The sequence below is a fragment of the Cucurbitaria berberidis genome, assembly GCF_010015615.1.
Source record: "Cucurbitaria berberidis CBS 394.84 unplaced genomic scaffold K460scaffold_5, whole genome shotgun sequence".
Lineage (NCBI taxonomy): Eukaryota > Fungi > Ascomycota > Dothideomycetes > Pleosporales > Cucurbitariaceae > Cucurbitaria > Cucurbitaria berberidis.
In genome coordinates this window covers 1,604,287-1,619,122 of record NW_024468939.1, presented here as the reverse complement: position 1 = coordinate 1,619,122, position 14,836 = coordinate 1,604,287, and the positions used below count along the sequence as shown (strand labels likewise).

Sequence of the window (14,836 nt, the reverse complement as noted above, 5' to 3'; positions counted from 1 at the left end):
TTGTTCTCTCCATCTAATCAACAGAATTGGGACAGGTCACATAGTTGGCTACTCTTTTTCATAGCGAAAACTGTTCTATCCATATAATTAACGCCTTTGGAATTGATTACATAGTTGGCGATTATTCTCCATGTGTGAGCTGTCATGGTGACGGTGTTTGGCTATGTTTGGCAAGGCTGATAAGTGGGGCATCGTTGACACTTGGAGACTAGCGTCACCAAGCCACAAGCCGCTATTGGCACAGCCTCCGATGGTTCCAAAGTTAGAAAGCAGCACTAAAGTCGTGAAAGCCTTTCCCGTCGTAAAGTTCTAGTGGCCCCTTTATACGATATGACCCATCGCCTTTACGAGATCTGCCATAAACTGCTACGGCCAAAATAAATCCAACATGAACGAGGCAAAATTGCGTCAGCTTGAGAAACGTCTCAAGTTACGAGTCAAGACAGGCTGCGAGACTTGCAGGTACGCGCCTCTCCAACATCTTAATAAAGACCTAAACGCGCTCTCGAAACCCCGTGATATTGACTTGCTTCGAGGGTTCGGCGAATCAAATGCGACGAGACAAAACCAGCATGCACACGCTGCACTTCGACGGGTAGAACATGCGAGGGCTACAAGCATGTCGACAAGTGGAAAGACGGCTCCCCGGCTGCTGCCGCTTCGTATCGGAATTCTTCTTTTCTCGTAGTTCCCCAAAAGGCCATGCAATTTGTCATCTCCAGGAGTCCTTCCCAGAGCTTCAGTCCAGATTCAAGGGAAACCCGCTCTTTCCAGTTCTTCCAGACACGCACTCTCCCCGGATGGATTGAATTCTTCGACTCGGAGCTTTGGAGTCGGACGGTGTTACAAATGAGCCATTCCGAGCCAGCCATTAAACACGGGCTCCTGGCACTGAGTACTATGCACGAACGATTTGAGACTACAGCACCGGCTATCAGCGCGAGCACGAACGACTTCGCCTTTCTTCAATATATGCAAGCCGTCAAGCATTCCAATAAGCTGTTGGCTGCCCAAGCGGGTAATGTAAACATTGAAAAGATCCTCATCGCGTGCATCATCTTTACATGCTACGAGAACCTTTCGGGTAATTATCTGGCAGCCAACATGCATCTACGCAATGGCATGCGCATATTAAATCAGCACAAGAACGACTTGAGCCTGCAGCAGAATGCATCTCAGGAGTGGATCGGACATGTACTGTACCGGTTTGACCTCCAGGCCATGACCTTCTCCGAAACCCATTCACCATACCACTACTCATTAACAAGCCCACCGGATTGTCCGCAGATACACAAGACTTACACAAGAAATTCGCTGGCGCGTGATGATATGGTGGGACTCATGCGATGCGTCTTGTGGCTCTCGGGAGTAGTGGACGTGGATCCACAAGCGGCGAAACACCCTATATGGCTGCAGGCCTACTCCCAGCTGAGGAAGTCCATCGAAGAATGGGATGACGCGTTTGCCAACTACCAGCAGAATCTCTCCGAGCACGAGCAGCGTGACCCCAAGGTCTTCACGGGAGACACCCTCTTGAAGATGTACTCCATCATGACGAGCGTCATGGCAACAGCCGGAGCGGGACTCGAGACGGAGATGGCTTGGGATGCATTCGTAGACTCGTTCAAGACCATCGTCGACCTAGCTGAAAACCTTCCCATTCTGCGACCGGATTCTTCGCCGTCTTCTTTTTCTTCTTCTCCGTCATCTCCATCGCCAGACCCACGACCCTCTCAATCGGCCGAAAGCCATCCAATAGCTCCTAAACCGAGGAGAATTCCATCTTCCGCGCCTCCAGGAGCATCGACGATAGTGTTTCGTGCAGATCCTGGCCCTCCAGTCGGCGTATCCCACCAAGCTCAATCCAGCACGAATGTAAACTCGGTATCGCAGCGGACCCATACCTCGTTCTCGCCGTCGTTCGAGCTATCGCCCATCGTACCCCTATTTGTAACGGCGTGTCGGTGTCGAGACCCCGTGGTGCGCCGCCGAGCAATTGCCCTGCTGCTAACGTGCCGGCGCCGGGAGGGCGTCTGGGACTCGCTCGGCGCCGGTATAATAGCCTTGAACTGGGCGAAGAGGGAAGAGGGTCTAGAGGACGTCGAGATGCCTCCGGATAATTGGCTGCCCCTTAGTCCAGACTATCACGAGAGCAAAGATATCCCCGAGTGGCGCAGAGTGCGCGATGTTCATGTCGGGGTGAACCTAGCCTCTGGGCAGATCGATCTCAGGTATGAAAAGAAGGACAGTAACTGGAAAGTGCGGAGGGATCTGTCTGCCGTGGGCATTATTATCGGCAGCGTTAGTCTACTCAAACCCTCATTGATGCTTAGAGAAGCCAGCTAACTCATCATTAATTGCCAGTCTGTCCGTAACTCATAGTAATCCTTTGGACTACGACACGCTCACTGAGCTACATTTACTACGACAGTCAACCTCTTCGTGCACTGCACTTTATCCTAACTTTATGCAAAAGGTCGCCTCCTTCCTCGGCGTGCACCACGCGGAGTCCAACTCCTCTGGGACACGGTCGATATCACGAGATATAAGATGAGGGCACTCGTGCCTTGCATGTAGCGTCATGCGTTGCGAGGTATAAGCTCCGCATCACGCAATCCCAATCTCACGTCCTAGACCCATGGCGCTGGGACGACTTGTCCAACGTGGAAATGACAAGCCAAATATGCCAAAAACGGTGCAGTTTCGGTCTTGCTGCATAAGGCCGGTTCCCGCCAAGTGTAGGGGTGGTGGCTGGTGCGACATAGTTGAGGTTTCAAGAACCAGGTCTGGGCCCTGCGTGTGATTGGGCAGTCGCGAACAAGAGTTGAAACGGCGGCACTTTGTCCGTTAGCACGTCTCATGTTTATTGACGCCTAGCCGTTCTACTCTGAGTATGGATAGTGAGAGGGATTGGTGGTAATGCATTTGTTGCTGCATGTCAATCGGATGAGACGGAGAGATATGCAGCCGTTCCAGGTACACACAAGTATAGTGTAATAACTAGTGGCATTTTGCTTGTACAGTAGGACGAAGATCAGATAGATATTGATAGCGACCGAAATAATGTGAGATGGTAATGTTTGACGGGGAGATGATGAGGGAGTGGCTCGGATTTAGTTGTCCCGGGGTGTACTTCCTATACCAAGGCTTATCAGCCGATGAGCCACTCCACCCGATAAGCTACCTTAATATTAAAATAAACTAAACACAACTTTTTTAAACTGCAATATATTTACTACTAATAATTTAATTTTAAATATAATTGCAGCAATTAATTTATAAAATTTTAAAAAATAACTTTTGTACTGTATAGCTGTAAAAATATTTAGTATTAATTAAATTACTTTAGCATGCCAATACTAAAAAAAAATATAATTAAATGTAAAAAAAGCTTAATAATAAATATATTTTAACTTATAATAAAAATTAAAATTTATATAATATATATAAAGTTTATTTAAATACAAATTTATATTTATAAAAATTATAATAAAAAATTTTGCTTTTAAAATTTTAAAATAAAAAGTTTCTAATATATAAATTTTGCAATTTTTAAAAAAATATTATAATACTTTTACTTTTAAATATACTACTAAAATTAATTATAAATAGCTTTTTGCTAATACTAAGTATAGCTATAAATTATATTTTAATTTTTTCTATTTAAAAATCTAAAAGTATAACATTAACACACGCTATATTTATAATATAAATAAAAAAATTTTTTTTATTAATATTATTTTATACTTTAAATAAGTCTTTTTAAAGTAATTTTAAAAGTAAAAATAAATTATAGCAGCTTTACAAGATAGTAACTAAAAGTAAATAATAATTTTAGTATATATTTATACAAATAAAAGCGTAGTAAATTTAAATATAATTTTTAAAAAAAAAAAAAAACTTTATAACGCTTAATTATATAATATAAAAGCTAAAAAATACTAAATTTTTTTTATAATAAATTTTTCTAAATAGTTTAATAATAATATTAGTTTAGCCTAGTTTAAATAAATTTTTAATTAGCGTATAAAAAGTAAAGCGCAGGCAAATTATAAAATTTTTATTTTTAATAATTATAGTAGCTACTTTACTATTAATTTTATAAACTTTTGCAACGCTAATAAAAATTTTTTAATAATATTTTTTTTTTATTTAATTTACAGCTTATAACTTTTAAATATAGTACTTTTTTTACTTTTTTTAACTATTTATTTAATTAAATTTGCGCACTACTTTTATTACAGCTAAAATTTTATTTTTATAAATAAAAGCAATTTTTTTTTATTATTTTAAACTACTTATAATACTATATTTATTTTTACAAATATACAAAAAATATTTAAAGCTATAAGCATTAAGCTACTTAATACTAATATTATACTATAATAATTTAAAATATAACTACAATAGGAAAATTAAAAGTTAATAAATAAAAAAAATAATAATAAAAATACTTAGAACTAGCTCTGCAATTTATTTAAAATTATTATAAAAAATAAAATAAAAGTTAAAGCTAAATAATTAGGCTTTGCACTATATTCTTTTTAAGTATAAAATAAGTTTTTTTATTATAAAAATAAAAGTTTCTACAATATGCTTTTAATTAAAAAAAGGCATAAAAGCAAAAGCAAATTTTTAAATTTTTAATAGTATAAAAAGTTTTATAGTGCTATAGTATTTTAAAATTTAAAAACTATTTAAAAAGCTTGCGCGCACAATATAGTAAAATAATATAAAAATAAAGCTAAATAATTTTAAAAAAAAAAAATAAAAAAGCTAAAAGCAGCAGCAATATTATATAAAAAAAAAATTATAAAAAAAATAAAAGTAGTATAGTTACTTATTAAAGAGCGCGCTATAAAAAAGCATATAATAATAATTTAAAAATAAGCTACTACGCGCATATAAAAGTAATAAAAAAAAAAAACTATAATTTTATAAAAATTTTATAATAAAGCAAATAAATATAAGCAAATAACTTTACATTTTATAAATTTAAATGCAATAAAGCATTATTATATTATAAATACTAAAAATAGTAATTTAAATATATTATAATTATTGCTACTTTTGTTTAAAACTACCGCGCGCAGCTATTAAATTAATTTTTTATAAAAATTTAAATAGTATAAATTAATTGCAAGCTTTTATTTACTAATACTTTAAAAAATTTTATAATAATAACTTTTATTAATAGCTCTACAACCTTATTTTTGCGGATAGCTGACTTTAGTTAAGGTAGCTTATTGGGTGGAGTGGCTTATTGGCTAATAAGCCTTGGTAGTAGCGTCGCGAACCGTTCGGACGACCCCTTTAGTCACTAACATCATCACTACTTCAGCCAGATTATATCTTCTAGCTCTGAATTCATGCGCCAACGATGCGATTCATGATGCGCCAGTCCAGATGATCAGTCTTTTCCCAGCTCGGTCCTTGTTATCCCGTCTCTTTTCCAGGATGTTTCTAGGATGTTTCGGGAAGAAGCACGTCCCATTGTCACGTTGCGGTTATAGCGCCGGCTTCTAGAAGCGAGGCCCAGCCTACGGGAGTTTTCCCGCGTCTAGGACAATATAACTTGGGGTACTTAATTTGTTTCATGCGACTTCATTTCTCCACGCCACGTGGGAGGCGGAAAAATCTCAATGCTAGCCGCGTTTTCCATTCATCCATAGGGGAAGCGAAGATGAGCTTAATTGATATAGAGTCGAGTGCGGCCCTGTTGTTGGACATATTACACTTCAACCTTCACTTCTCCCCTTATTTGATCGACTAAGAGCCAGGACGTTCAAGTCATCAAGATGCTATCCCCTTCTTCCGTTCTGTCATTGCTGGCACTTGCTGCTACAGCGCTGAGCGCTCCTAGTGGACATGTTGAGAAGCGTGCACCAACCCTCTACCTCGCTGGAGACTCGACTATGGCGAGGGGCAACGGCGTTCTTACAGGTACAGCATTCTCTCATCGCCTACTATAAATAAACCCATCTGACATGTTAATAGGATGGGGCGTGTATCTTCCATTCTCGCTCTCCATCCCCGTAGTCAACAAGGCCATTGGCGGCCGCAGTTCGCGCTCCTACACCGTTGAAGGACGCTTCGACGAGATCATCAAGCTTGTCAAAGCCAACGACATCGTCATCATCGAGTTCGGCCACAACGACGGCGGCTCGCTCAGCAAGGACAACGGACGTTCCGTCTGCCCTGGTACCGGAGCCGAGATCTGCAAGTCGACATACAATGGCCAAGCAGTCAACGTCCGCACGTACCCGTACTATCTCACCGAAGCCGGCAAGGCCATCATCGCAAAGGGCGCCAAGGTCATTATCAGCAGCCAAACGCCCAACAACCCGTGGGAGAGCGGCAGCTTCGTCTACGGCGGAGGTCGCTTCGTTACGTATGCGAAGGATGTGGCCAAGGCACTTGGTGCTAACGCCTTTTACGTTGACCACGGTGCTTACACCGCAGCCATCTTCAAGTCTCTCGGCAAGGCGAAGACCGATGCGCTTTTCATCTCGGGCGACCATACGCATACTAACGCAGCTGGAGCCGACGTTGTCGCCAAGGCGTACGTAAAGGGTCTGCAGTGTGCTGGAGGCAGCTTCTTGAAGGGCTCTGTCAAGAACGCCACGGCAACTATTCCGGGAGCTTGCATTTAAGCTTGCAAACCTCAAGAGAGATCTCACACTGGTTGGCCTACTGTTAATGCCGCAGTGAGCTGGGATCAGGAATAGGCGGAACTTTATTCGTTGTATATATCATTCATTGGCACTATGCCTACTTAACAAATGGCATCGTTCCATTCTTCATTGCCCTACCTACAACCATGTCTTATTTCCAAAGTGGGAAACATACGACCCTCCATCGCCATTCGCAACGCTCGCTTTCTTAGCAACACTCAACACATCCTTGACAGCATCGTCGGGCGCAACTGGACCAGTGAAGTGCGGTGCCTACTTGATGAATTTTCCTACCATCTCCATTTGCACCTTTCCCTCCTCCGTTACTGTTGCCTGGTTAGCTTCTTCGGTCCACAGATTGACTGGTTAGGGTAGCCTACCGTTAGCATATCGACTCGTATCCACCAGACCGGGACAGATGCCAATGAAAAGCACGCCATCTTTGGAATACTCAGCGCTAAACTTGGCAACAGCCATGTTCAACGCGGCCTTGCTGATTGCATAGGGTCCATTCTCGTGGATGTTGTAGGCCCTAGCTATTTCGATGTCGGCCATACCAGTAGATAGCGTGATGACTTTCTTTACGTTGCCTTTTAGTACCAGCGGCAGGAAGAGGTTGAAAAGGTGGACGTTTCCGACAACGTTTGTCCGGAACATCTCAACCAGGGCTCCACCTGTAATCTCAGCAGTGGCCTCAACCGCGCGCTTTTAGAAATTGATGTTAGCGCTTGGTTATTTTCGAGGTCAAGTCAGGCGTATTACCTCCAGCGAGTCGTAATCATTGAGATCTCCTTGAACGAAGTGGATGTTGGTCCTGTTCCACGCAGCGATCTTGGACTCAACGCCCGCCTTATTGCGGACAAGTCCGATGACTATATTAGCCGAATTGCTTGAGAGATTCTGTAGAAAGGCAAACTATTGATTGGGTGAGCAATGGTTTCCCTGTAAGAAGCTCGAAGGAAAACTAACTCCTATACCTCGCGAGGCGCCAGTAACGATGTACGCGGCCATGTTGATTCGGGTTGAGTCGACTTGGATAGACTATGTCTTTGAGCGCTGTAGAGCCAAAGCGAAGTAGATGTGGTGATAAGATTGAAGAGAGAACTAACCAAGGAGCTTTTACGCCTCTTTATATCAATGAAGTTTTTACTTCATGGGTCGCAGCGTATGTCATTCTTGGTCTTATCTGCTGACACTAGACTGATCAAAAGTTGACATCCTAGTCGGAGAGTATTTAGCCAATTGTACGTCGGAGGAATTCATATTGCCGTCTGCTACAAAGAGGGGAGATACTACCGTGGGCATGATGCTTACGCTGGCATTGCATTGAACGATTTTCTAAGCAGCTATTGTAGACCTCGGAGTCAAGTTTACTGCAAAAGGACTGAAATCCATCCGATACTGTGAAAACGCACGAAAGTTCCAAAGAGACAGAGCGGTTGATTCGTTTAGGCAGACTGTACGACCTCGGAGATAGTTGCTTCACATCCACAACAAGCCTAGCATGGCGCTAGGATCGATACTAACCGTCCGGTAGGGTAGCGTGCTCCTCTTGTCATCATCGCTCCACCTCATCTCATAACATCTCCTTCGTCATTAACGTCGTTTAAATTCCTAAACATGCTTCTGAATTACACGAACGTGCTGTAGGGAAATCACGGCCCACTATATCCACCCCGCGGGCTTTAGAAAGGTCCAGTATGACATCTTCGAAGAGGGGCTGCTGGACGTGTAAGGTTGGTTTTCAAAATCATAGTACCAGTATATGGCCTACCCTAACGAATCTGCAGATCGAAAGGTGTCATGCGATCGTACTGTCCCGGTATGCATCGAATGCTCGAAATCAAAGCGACCATGCGGCGGATACGGGATTCGACTCTCATGGCCGCATCAACGTGATCAAAAACGAACAGTCGTCGAGACCCCGTCCACCCAGAACAACTATGGCACAAGGAAGCAACAATCTGTTTAATGGGTTAACGTGTGCTTGACCGATGTCCGCCTACATCTTTTTGCCACTACTAGCGATGGTAGAGGTATTGTGTCCTCAATGATACTGAAATCTACAAGCTAATGATTTGTATCAAGCAAGGGGTCGCATCAGAAGAGAGCAACTTGCTATACCTAACATTACTAGGTCTCTACCGGCGATACGGAAACTGACTTCTGCTGGAAATAAGGAGCTTTTGCTTTACTGCAAGTCCTCAAAGGCTGTCTAGGTCATGAATGACTTACTGATCTATCATAGTTGAATCCGTGGTCAGTAAAGTACTACCTATTTTAGGCTCTGATAGAGCGAGGATCTGTCAAATCTTGGTGCGAATGGCGCTATCGAGCAGCACGCAGGCATCGAGAGCTGTACTTTACTCCCTTCTCGCGCTGGCTTCATATCACCGTGGCGATGATCTAGCCTTCGCATCTCGAATGCATCAAGTAGCCCTTGAAACGCTTTTACATGCCACCGGCCCAGAGATGGATGCCGATGTAATCATTGAGCACATCGCCACAGGGTTGATTCTCTGTGTAGTCGAGGTAAGCATCCCGAACGGCTTTAGGGGTTATGTTATCTCTAAACTTCCTCAGATGCAGCGGATACCGGAAAGAGATTCTGGATGGGTAGGTCACATATGTGGCGCGAAAGAAGTCATTCACGCTGTCTAGCAAATGAAACCTACCCTTGGAGATGATGCCTCTATCATCCTTGGCTGGGTCTACTACTTCGACGTCCTGACTCGCTTCAGCATTCGCCATTGGCGTACAGAGTCGATACAGTCAACTGCAGTGGAGCTCGGCTTGAACACGAGTGGTTCGTCAGCCTGCGCCATGCAGTACCTCATCGCTCGTAAATCATTCGCAAGGGAGATCCCGACGATGTGGAGAATGGCTAATACTTGCGCCGGGGACCACAGTAGCTAAGCTGTTGTGTTGGTTCACGGCGACTCCGAGAATTGCACGCACGGACACGGTATCTGGTCTGTTCGAAGGACTTGATTTGTTTGTGCCAACTCTGGGGCACTGGCGTAATACTACGGGCTACAAGACTCCCGGGGCCTACTCCAGAGCTGACAAGGACTGGAAACAAAGTATTCAAACAGCGCTCACGCCCCAGGAAGACCTGTTGAGCTATCGCTTGTCTGGAAGTTGAGATCATTTCACTTTATCGCAAGGCCAACTACTTCGAGCGAGATCTCTAATGATCTGGACTGGCGAAGGCGACTATCACTCTCGAACACCATAATCTCGACTCGCGTTTCAAGCAGCTGGTCCAGGTACGGTGATTTATGGGGGCGAAAAGAAACCCAAGTACACAGTCAGGCCGCCTATGAGACCCGCAATGGTGCATGGCACGTTCTCGAGCACACATACCTCTGAGGTTATCCTTCTTCCATTAGAGTGGGACAAGGGCTGTAACAACTTCACCGAGTCTAGCCCATGGTACATCTTGACGTGGACCTACCTACATCGTAGCATTTGGCAAATCATGTCCCTCGGAATACATCGCCTATAATTCTGGTGCCGAAGACGCTCCTTCCGCGGTCTCAAGCTACGTAATGCTCCCCACACGAATACGACATTTCTAATGACCTTACTTTAGAGATCAATCTAAATTCAAGAAGGGCATTCGGGTTTTGCTGACGTAGTACTGCAGATCAAGCCAAGACTGTATGCACTTTCGACGTATCATGGATAGTGCTCAGTGCAAGTGTGCCTACCTGTAAGTAAAGTCTGCCTTATAGTACATTACTAGTTTAGCACATGTAAGGATGCCCAGTGTCTAGTGAGGTGTCTTTGCGGTTCGGAGCGCGCGATGCGGAGTCGCGATGTTTCAGCCTTCCTCTATCTATTCCCTATTAGGCATGTCAACCTCCAGCTTTAGTCCGATGCAACCTCTAGAGAGCAACACCATGATGGCTTGCAGTCACGAAAAGCTATATGAGGCATTCAGTCACTCTCTATATTCTGCCTACTAAACAAGTCTTTTGGATTCTCCAACACCATGAAGTTTTCTACCTTCTTTACTGGAGTGCTTTTCAGCTTTGCGTCTCTTAGCACCACGTACGCTGCGAAATCATTCTCGGCTTCTAACCTGTATTATGCTGCTGGTTTGAAAGAGGCACAGCAGACCACTCTCCTTCAGGGGCTGCAGAGTGCTGGTGTTAAAGTCTTGCGCGTATGGCTTGATGGTAGGTTCAAAGTAACGTCTCAGAGAGTGCAATGCTAAAAAATCAAGGCCAGTCCGAAACCACCAAAGGTACTCCTATCGACTCTTTCAACAGCCTTCAGGGAGATTCACCCACATCTTGGGACGATACAGTTCTCAATCGTCTTGACGGTTTAATGGTCAAAGCACATGGCTATGGCATCAAACTCCTTATTTCTATCCATAGCTACAACGCGCTCGAAGGCAAGAAGGACTTCTACGGGAAGTGGTACGGAACTGGTAACTTCTACACCAACACCGATGCCATCGCCCAATTCAAGGACCGCATTGCGCATGTTCTTGCCCACGTTAACCCCAGCAACGGTAAAACATGGGCTCAGAGCCCGGAATACATCTTCGCGTTTGAGGCTCAGAACGAAGCTATGCATCCCCAGGTGATTCATCCCTGCCCACTTTCACTTAACCCACATGACTAACTACTTCTCAGGGTAACCCCACCGCCCTCGCCTCATGGCAATGCACCATGGCCCAATCCATCAAATCCGCTCTCAAGAACAGCCAGGATATCCTTGTCTCCACCGGCGGCGGTGCCTACCTCAGTAACTCACTCCTCGATCCCTATTTCTCCTGCGCTGCCCTCGACGTGCTTGCCATCCACGCCTACGGGACCGATGACTTCGGAACAGCGAAGTTGAAACCATATGTGGACCGCGCAAAGTCTAGTGGAAAGAAGTTGATCATGCAGGAATGGGGTGCGTGCTACACCGACGCTAGCAACAACAATTGTAATGGCGGTAGTCCTATCAGCGCCAGCACGCGAGACGCGAACATTAAGAAGTGGGCTGCCCAGATCGACGCTGCCGGCATCCCCTGGTTCTACTGGCAGATTTTGCCCAACCCAGATCCACACCATGGTTGGGACTACGAAGTCGGCATCAACGACGTGAACTGGGGTTCGCTGAAGGAGGCTGGACTAGCTGCTAGCAAGGCGGAAGCTGCTTTTGACTTTGGCAAGTGGCTGTTGTAGAGGGGGATCTTTGAGTGTGAGACGTGAGAGAGAATTGGGGTGATCACAGCACTGGTACGCACGAGGTCGGGGTATGTTGACTTATCAGTGGTGGTGATCAGTCGATGTTGGAGTTATTTTGTTCAATCACATGGAAGCGGAAGCGCGGTACGCAGAGATGATTCAACATCATCATGCGAAAGATGAGTGATGGGCACCTCTTATGCTATGATAAATAAAGTATCAGGTCCACGAGTTTCGAACTCGTATCTCTCACATAATTTCCATGCTGTCCTGGATCGATTGCGTCTAGACTGTGCTACTACTGGGACAACTGAATTATGCAGGTGACTGAGACTCAGCTGCGACTTTGATGCAGTTCTAGGCCGTGCTTGATTGGCGGAGTGTCTTTCCACTGGACTATAGGCTCTATTGTAGTTTCCAATGAGAGTTCTGAGGGGCTTATCGGACTAGCTACGGAAAATGTGCGTGAATTTGTTCGAGAATATTGAAGTATCAAAGGGACGAAGAAAGATAGGGTGGAGAGCGGGGAGCAGTCTGCGTGCGACAATAAGAGGTATTCGTCTTTCTCAAGATTGGAGAGATAGGTAAGCGTGTTCAGCACTTTCTAATGCACGTTGACTTCGAAATTTGCATGATAACTCTATAACGGTACGTTTTGAATCGCGAGAATCTTGCTAGTACGAGCACACTGATGCTCATTGTCGTCAGTTGCCTACTAGATGACTGCGGCAATCAGATGTAGATTGAACCACTCTCCGGTGGATCATTTAGCTAGGCCCCTCATTGACTTTGCAAACGCCAAACGCTCGATAAATGGCACTATATTCCCTCCAACCAAATTCCAAATGAAACTTCCACACCACATTGCGCCGGGCGTCCTTCGTTCAGATATGTCTTGACATCTTTCAAGCGGCCTTGATATCAGCCTTTAGCTCCCAGTATCTGTTGTTGAGAATTGACTCAGCCAGCATCGACGATCGCTTTGCCATATCAAGTTCTTCAAACTCAACGGCCATCCTTGCAACCCCGCCGAAGCACTCAAACCTTCCAGCCCAGACGTCAGCCCACTTGGAGTTGGAGTATGCATTGCTAGCCGTAACCTTGAACTGCCAGGATCCGTCGTAGCCAATGAGGAAGCCTGCAACTTGCTCAAAGCGGTACTTCTTCATAGATTTATGGTGCTCGAACGTTCCGATCTTTTGTATTATTAGCGACTATAACGTGTGCCAGGAATAATGACTTACAAAGACTTCTAAGCCCTTGCGCCAGACTACAAGCTGTGTATCGCCTTTTCCGAAGATAGCCTTAAAGGTGTTCACCGTTGGGCTGAGGAAGGACATGAGTGTATCTGGTGACACATTGAAGAGCGTGGTGACGACCGCATCTTGAAGCTTAATAGCTCCTTCCTCTTTAATGCAGCTAGTATACTCGCCAATATTGATGATGTGCGCATGGCTGACTGGACCACTCGCGGGCAGGCTCTCGCAGTCGTTCGTGAACGAGACGTGGCTCGTGTCGCTCTTGACAGATGGTGATTCGTCTCGATCAATATCCATGGCAGTAGGCTCAAACTGCATGAGACTTGTCATTCTGGGTAAGGTGAGGTCGTACGAGAAGTAGCGAGAGATAACTGGGGTCTCAACCGAGGGCGTAGGTAGAATACGGTTGATATATACATGCAACGCAAAGCCCCATAGACCTTCAGTGAGTGGTGAAGTGTGAGCCCCGATTGTGAATGTGAAGACTAGATATTGAAGTGAACAAAACGTGAAGAGGAGTATAGTCTCATTGCTTATTCGACTGATCGAGATAGCGTGGCGTGTAAGGACTGAAGGTTGGTGCGACGGTGACGGCAAAAGCTTTTTGACTGTACTGTACAGTCTGATGTGTAGCTTTCTTTGCAGATGTGGACGAGAGTGGTAGCGACTGGCTTATGGTCCAATTTGAGTGGTAATATTAAAAACTAGGTAAAGGTGAGACACCAATTAAGCATTTACGCAGAGAAAACCACAATTCGTCTGAACACTAATGTATGATTGTGAGATTGATCACTCAGTTGTAGACGTAAAGGTTGCTACTGGACAGGAAAAAATTGGTCAAAACTTGTACTAAAGTTGGCCTTGTGCTCTACACCCATGCATGACCCTTAATGAAAGCAAGATCGTCTCCATTAGATTCGTGGCTGGTATTTGTTCTCCTACCAAGTCGTCTTAATCGTCCACTTGAAGCCCTCTTCTGCATTCCAGCACTTGCACATGAGGATATAGTTAGCGGAACTAGTCGCAAGCTTTGCCATATCTTTGTCGTTAGAAGCCGTGATCTCTCTGTTGAGGATGGGTTGCACAAAAGCCCCAATCCAGGCGTCAATGAGTTTGCTTCGAGTGTATTTTCCGAAAGAGGCTTCAGTAATATCCCAGGTACCGTCAAAGTTGATGACATAACGGATGAGGTTGTCCCACTCGACGAGATTGCTATCCGGGTACTCAATGTACTGCCCGACCTAATGGAGACAGGTTTATCAGTATACAAACAGTACACTTGTAGTATAAATATGAATACGTACAAGAACTTGATTTCCCCGCCTCCAGATGATGAGCTTCATGTTCGATGGCCCCAGTTGAAGTTGGTGAACCATCTTGAAGGTTTTGATGCTAGCGCTCAGGAATCGCTTGAGGAGACCCTTCGAGATGTTGAAAATCAGGGTAACAACCGCGTCTTGAAGCTTCAGATCATACTGCCCGCCAATTTCTGCCGGCTTGTACGAGGACAAGTCAATGATGTGAGCGTGGTTCGAAGGTGTATTGACCGGGAGGCGGTCGAAGCAGTCCGCGAACCGAACAGGATTCGGCCTTGAATTTCCCCACTCGAGATCGCCGAAGTCGTCGAAGGTACTCATGTTGAGACCGTGATAGAGAGAGCGCCGGAGTGTGTAAGCCGTGAGTATATGAGAACTGAAGGATCCAACAATTC

At 44.7% G+C, this 14,836-nt stretch overlaps 7 protein-coding genes across 7 annotated transcripts; 4 read left to right on the top strand and 3 right to left on the bottom strand.

The window, feature by feature from the left end:
• Positions 1-388: 388 nt before the first annotated feature.
• K460DRAFT_241906 (uncharacterized protein) lies at positions 389-2,091 on the top strand (the record flags this gene model as incomplete). The annotated part of the gene is made up of 2 exons (XM_040927321.1): positions 389-462; positions 537-2,091. Coding segments are annotated over 2 exons (1,629 nt in total), but the record flags the coding sequence as incomplete, so codon positions are not given.
• Positions 2,092-5,363: 3,272 nt separating this feature from the next.
• K460DRAFT_319467 (carbohydrate esterase family 12 protein) lies at positions 5,364-6,732 on the top strand. Its single transcript, XM_040930423.1, has 2 exons — positions 5,364-5,943; positions 5,998-6,732. Exons 1-2 carry the CDS (start codon positions 5,799-5,801, stop codon positions 6,651-6,653), a joined length of 801 nt encoding a protein of 266 aa, XP_040784484.1. The 5' UTR covers positions 5,364-5,798; the 3' UTR covers positions 6,654-6,732.
• Positions 6,733-6,812: 80 nt separating this feature from the next.
• K460DRAFT_379901 (short-chain dehydrogenase) lies at positions 6,813-7,685 on the bottom strand (the record flags this gene model as incomplete). Its single annotated transcript, XM_040935203.1, has 4 exons — positions 6,813-6,925; positions 7,055-7,379; positions 7,437-7,589; positions 7,644-7,685. 4 exons carry the CDS (start codon positions 7,683-7,685, stop codon positions 6,813-6,815), a joined length of 633 nt encoding a protein of 210 aa, XP_040784483.1.
• Positions 7,686-8,996: 1,311 nt separating this feature from the next.
• Positions 8,997-9,590, top strand: K460DRAFT_358611 (uncharacterized protein; the record flags this gene model as incomplete). The annotated part of the gene is made up of 3 exons (XM_040932122.1): positions 8,997-9,206; positions 9,258-9,290; positions 9,336-9,590. 3 exons carry the CDS (start codon positions 8,997-8,999, stop codon positions 9,588-9,590), a joined length of 498 nt encoding a protein of 165 aa, XP_040784482.1.
• A 1,074-nt stretch (positions 9,591-10,664) lies between these two features.
• On the top strand, positions 10,665-12,092 carry K460DRAFT_419910 (glycoside hydrolase family 5 protein). The gene is made up of 3 exons (XM_040938046.1): positions 10,665-10,858; positions 10,906-11,270; positions 11,324-12,092. The coding sequence occupies exons 1-3, from the start codon at positions 10,672-10,674 to the stop codon at positions 11,861-11,863; spliced, it is 1,092 nt and encodes a 363-aa protein (XP_040784481.1). The 5' UTR covers positions 10,665-10,671; the 3' UTR covers positions 11,864-12,092.
• A 679-nt stretch (positions 12,093-12,771) lies between these two features.
• On the bottom strand, positions 12,772-13,455 carry K460DRAFT_358609 (uncharacterized protein; the record flags this gene model as incomplete). The annotated part of the gene is made up of 2 exons (XM_040932121.1): positions 12,772-13,062; positions 13,111-13,455. 2 exons carry the CDS (start codon positions 13,453-13,455, stop codon positions 12,772-12,774), a joined length of 636 nt encoding a protein of 211 aa, XP_040784480.1.
• A 608-nt stretch (positions 13,456-14,063) lies between these two features.
• On the bottom strand, positions 14,064-14,762 carry K460DRAFT_358608 (uncharacterized protein; the record flags this gene model as incomplete). Its single annotated transcript, XM_040932120.1, has 2 exons — positions 14,064-14,366; positions 14,430-14,762. The coding sequence occupies 2 exons, from the start codon at positions 14,760-14,762 to the stop codon at positions 14,064-14,066; spliced, it is 636 nt and encodes a 211-aa protein (XP_040784479.1).
• Between the last annotated feature and the right edge of the window lie 74 nt (positions 14,763-14,836).

Bases quoted from the DNA above. Each gene is read 5' to 3' on its own strand.
- K460DRAFT_419910 (XM_040938046.1), top strand. From the start codon at position 10,672: ATGAAGTTTTCTACCTTCTTTACTGGAGTGCTTTTCAGCTTTGCGTCT. The intron at 10,859-10,905 runs GTAGGTTCAAAG...TAAAAAATCAAG, and splicing joins CTTGCGCGTATGGCTTGATG to GCCAGTCCGAAACCACCAAA. The intron at 11,271-11,323 runs GTGATTCATCCC...ACTACTTCTCAG, and splicing joins ACGAAGCTATGCATCCCCAG to GGTAACCCCACCGCCCTCGC.
- K460DRAFT_319467 (XM_040930423.1), top strand. From the start codon at position 5,799: ATGCTATCCCCTTCTTCCGTTCTGTCATTGCTGGCACTTGCTGCTACA. The intron at 5,944-5,997 runs GTACAGCATTCT...ACATGTTAATAG, and splicing joins GGGCAACGGCGTTCTTACAG to GATGGGGCGTGTATCTTCCA.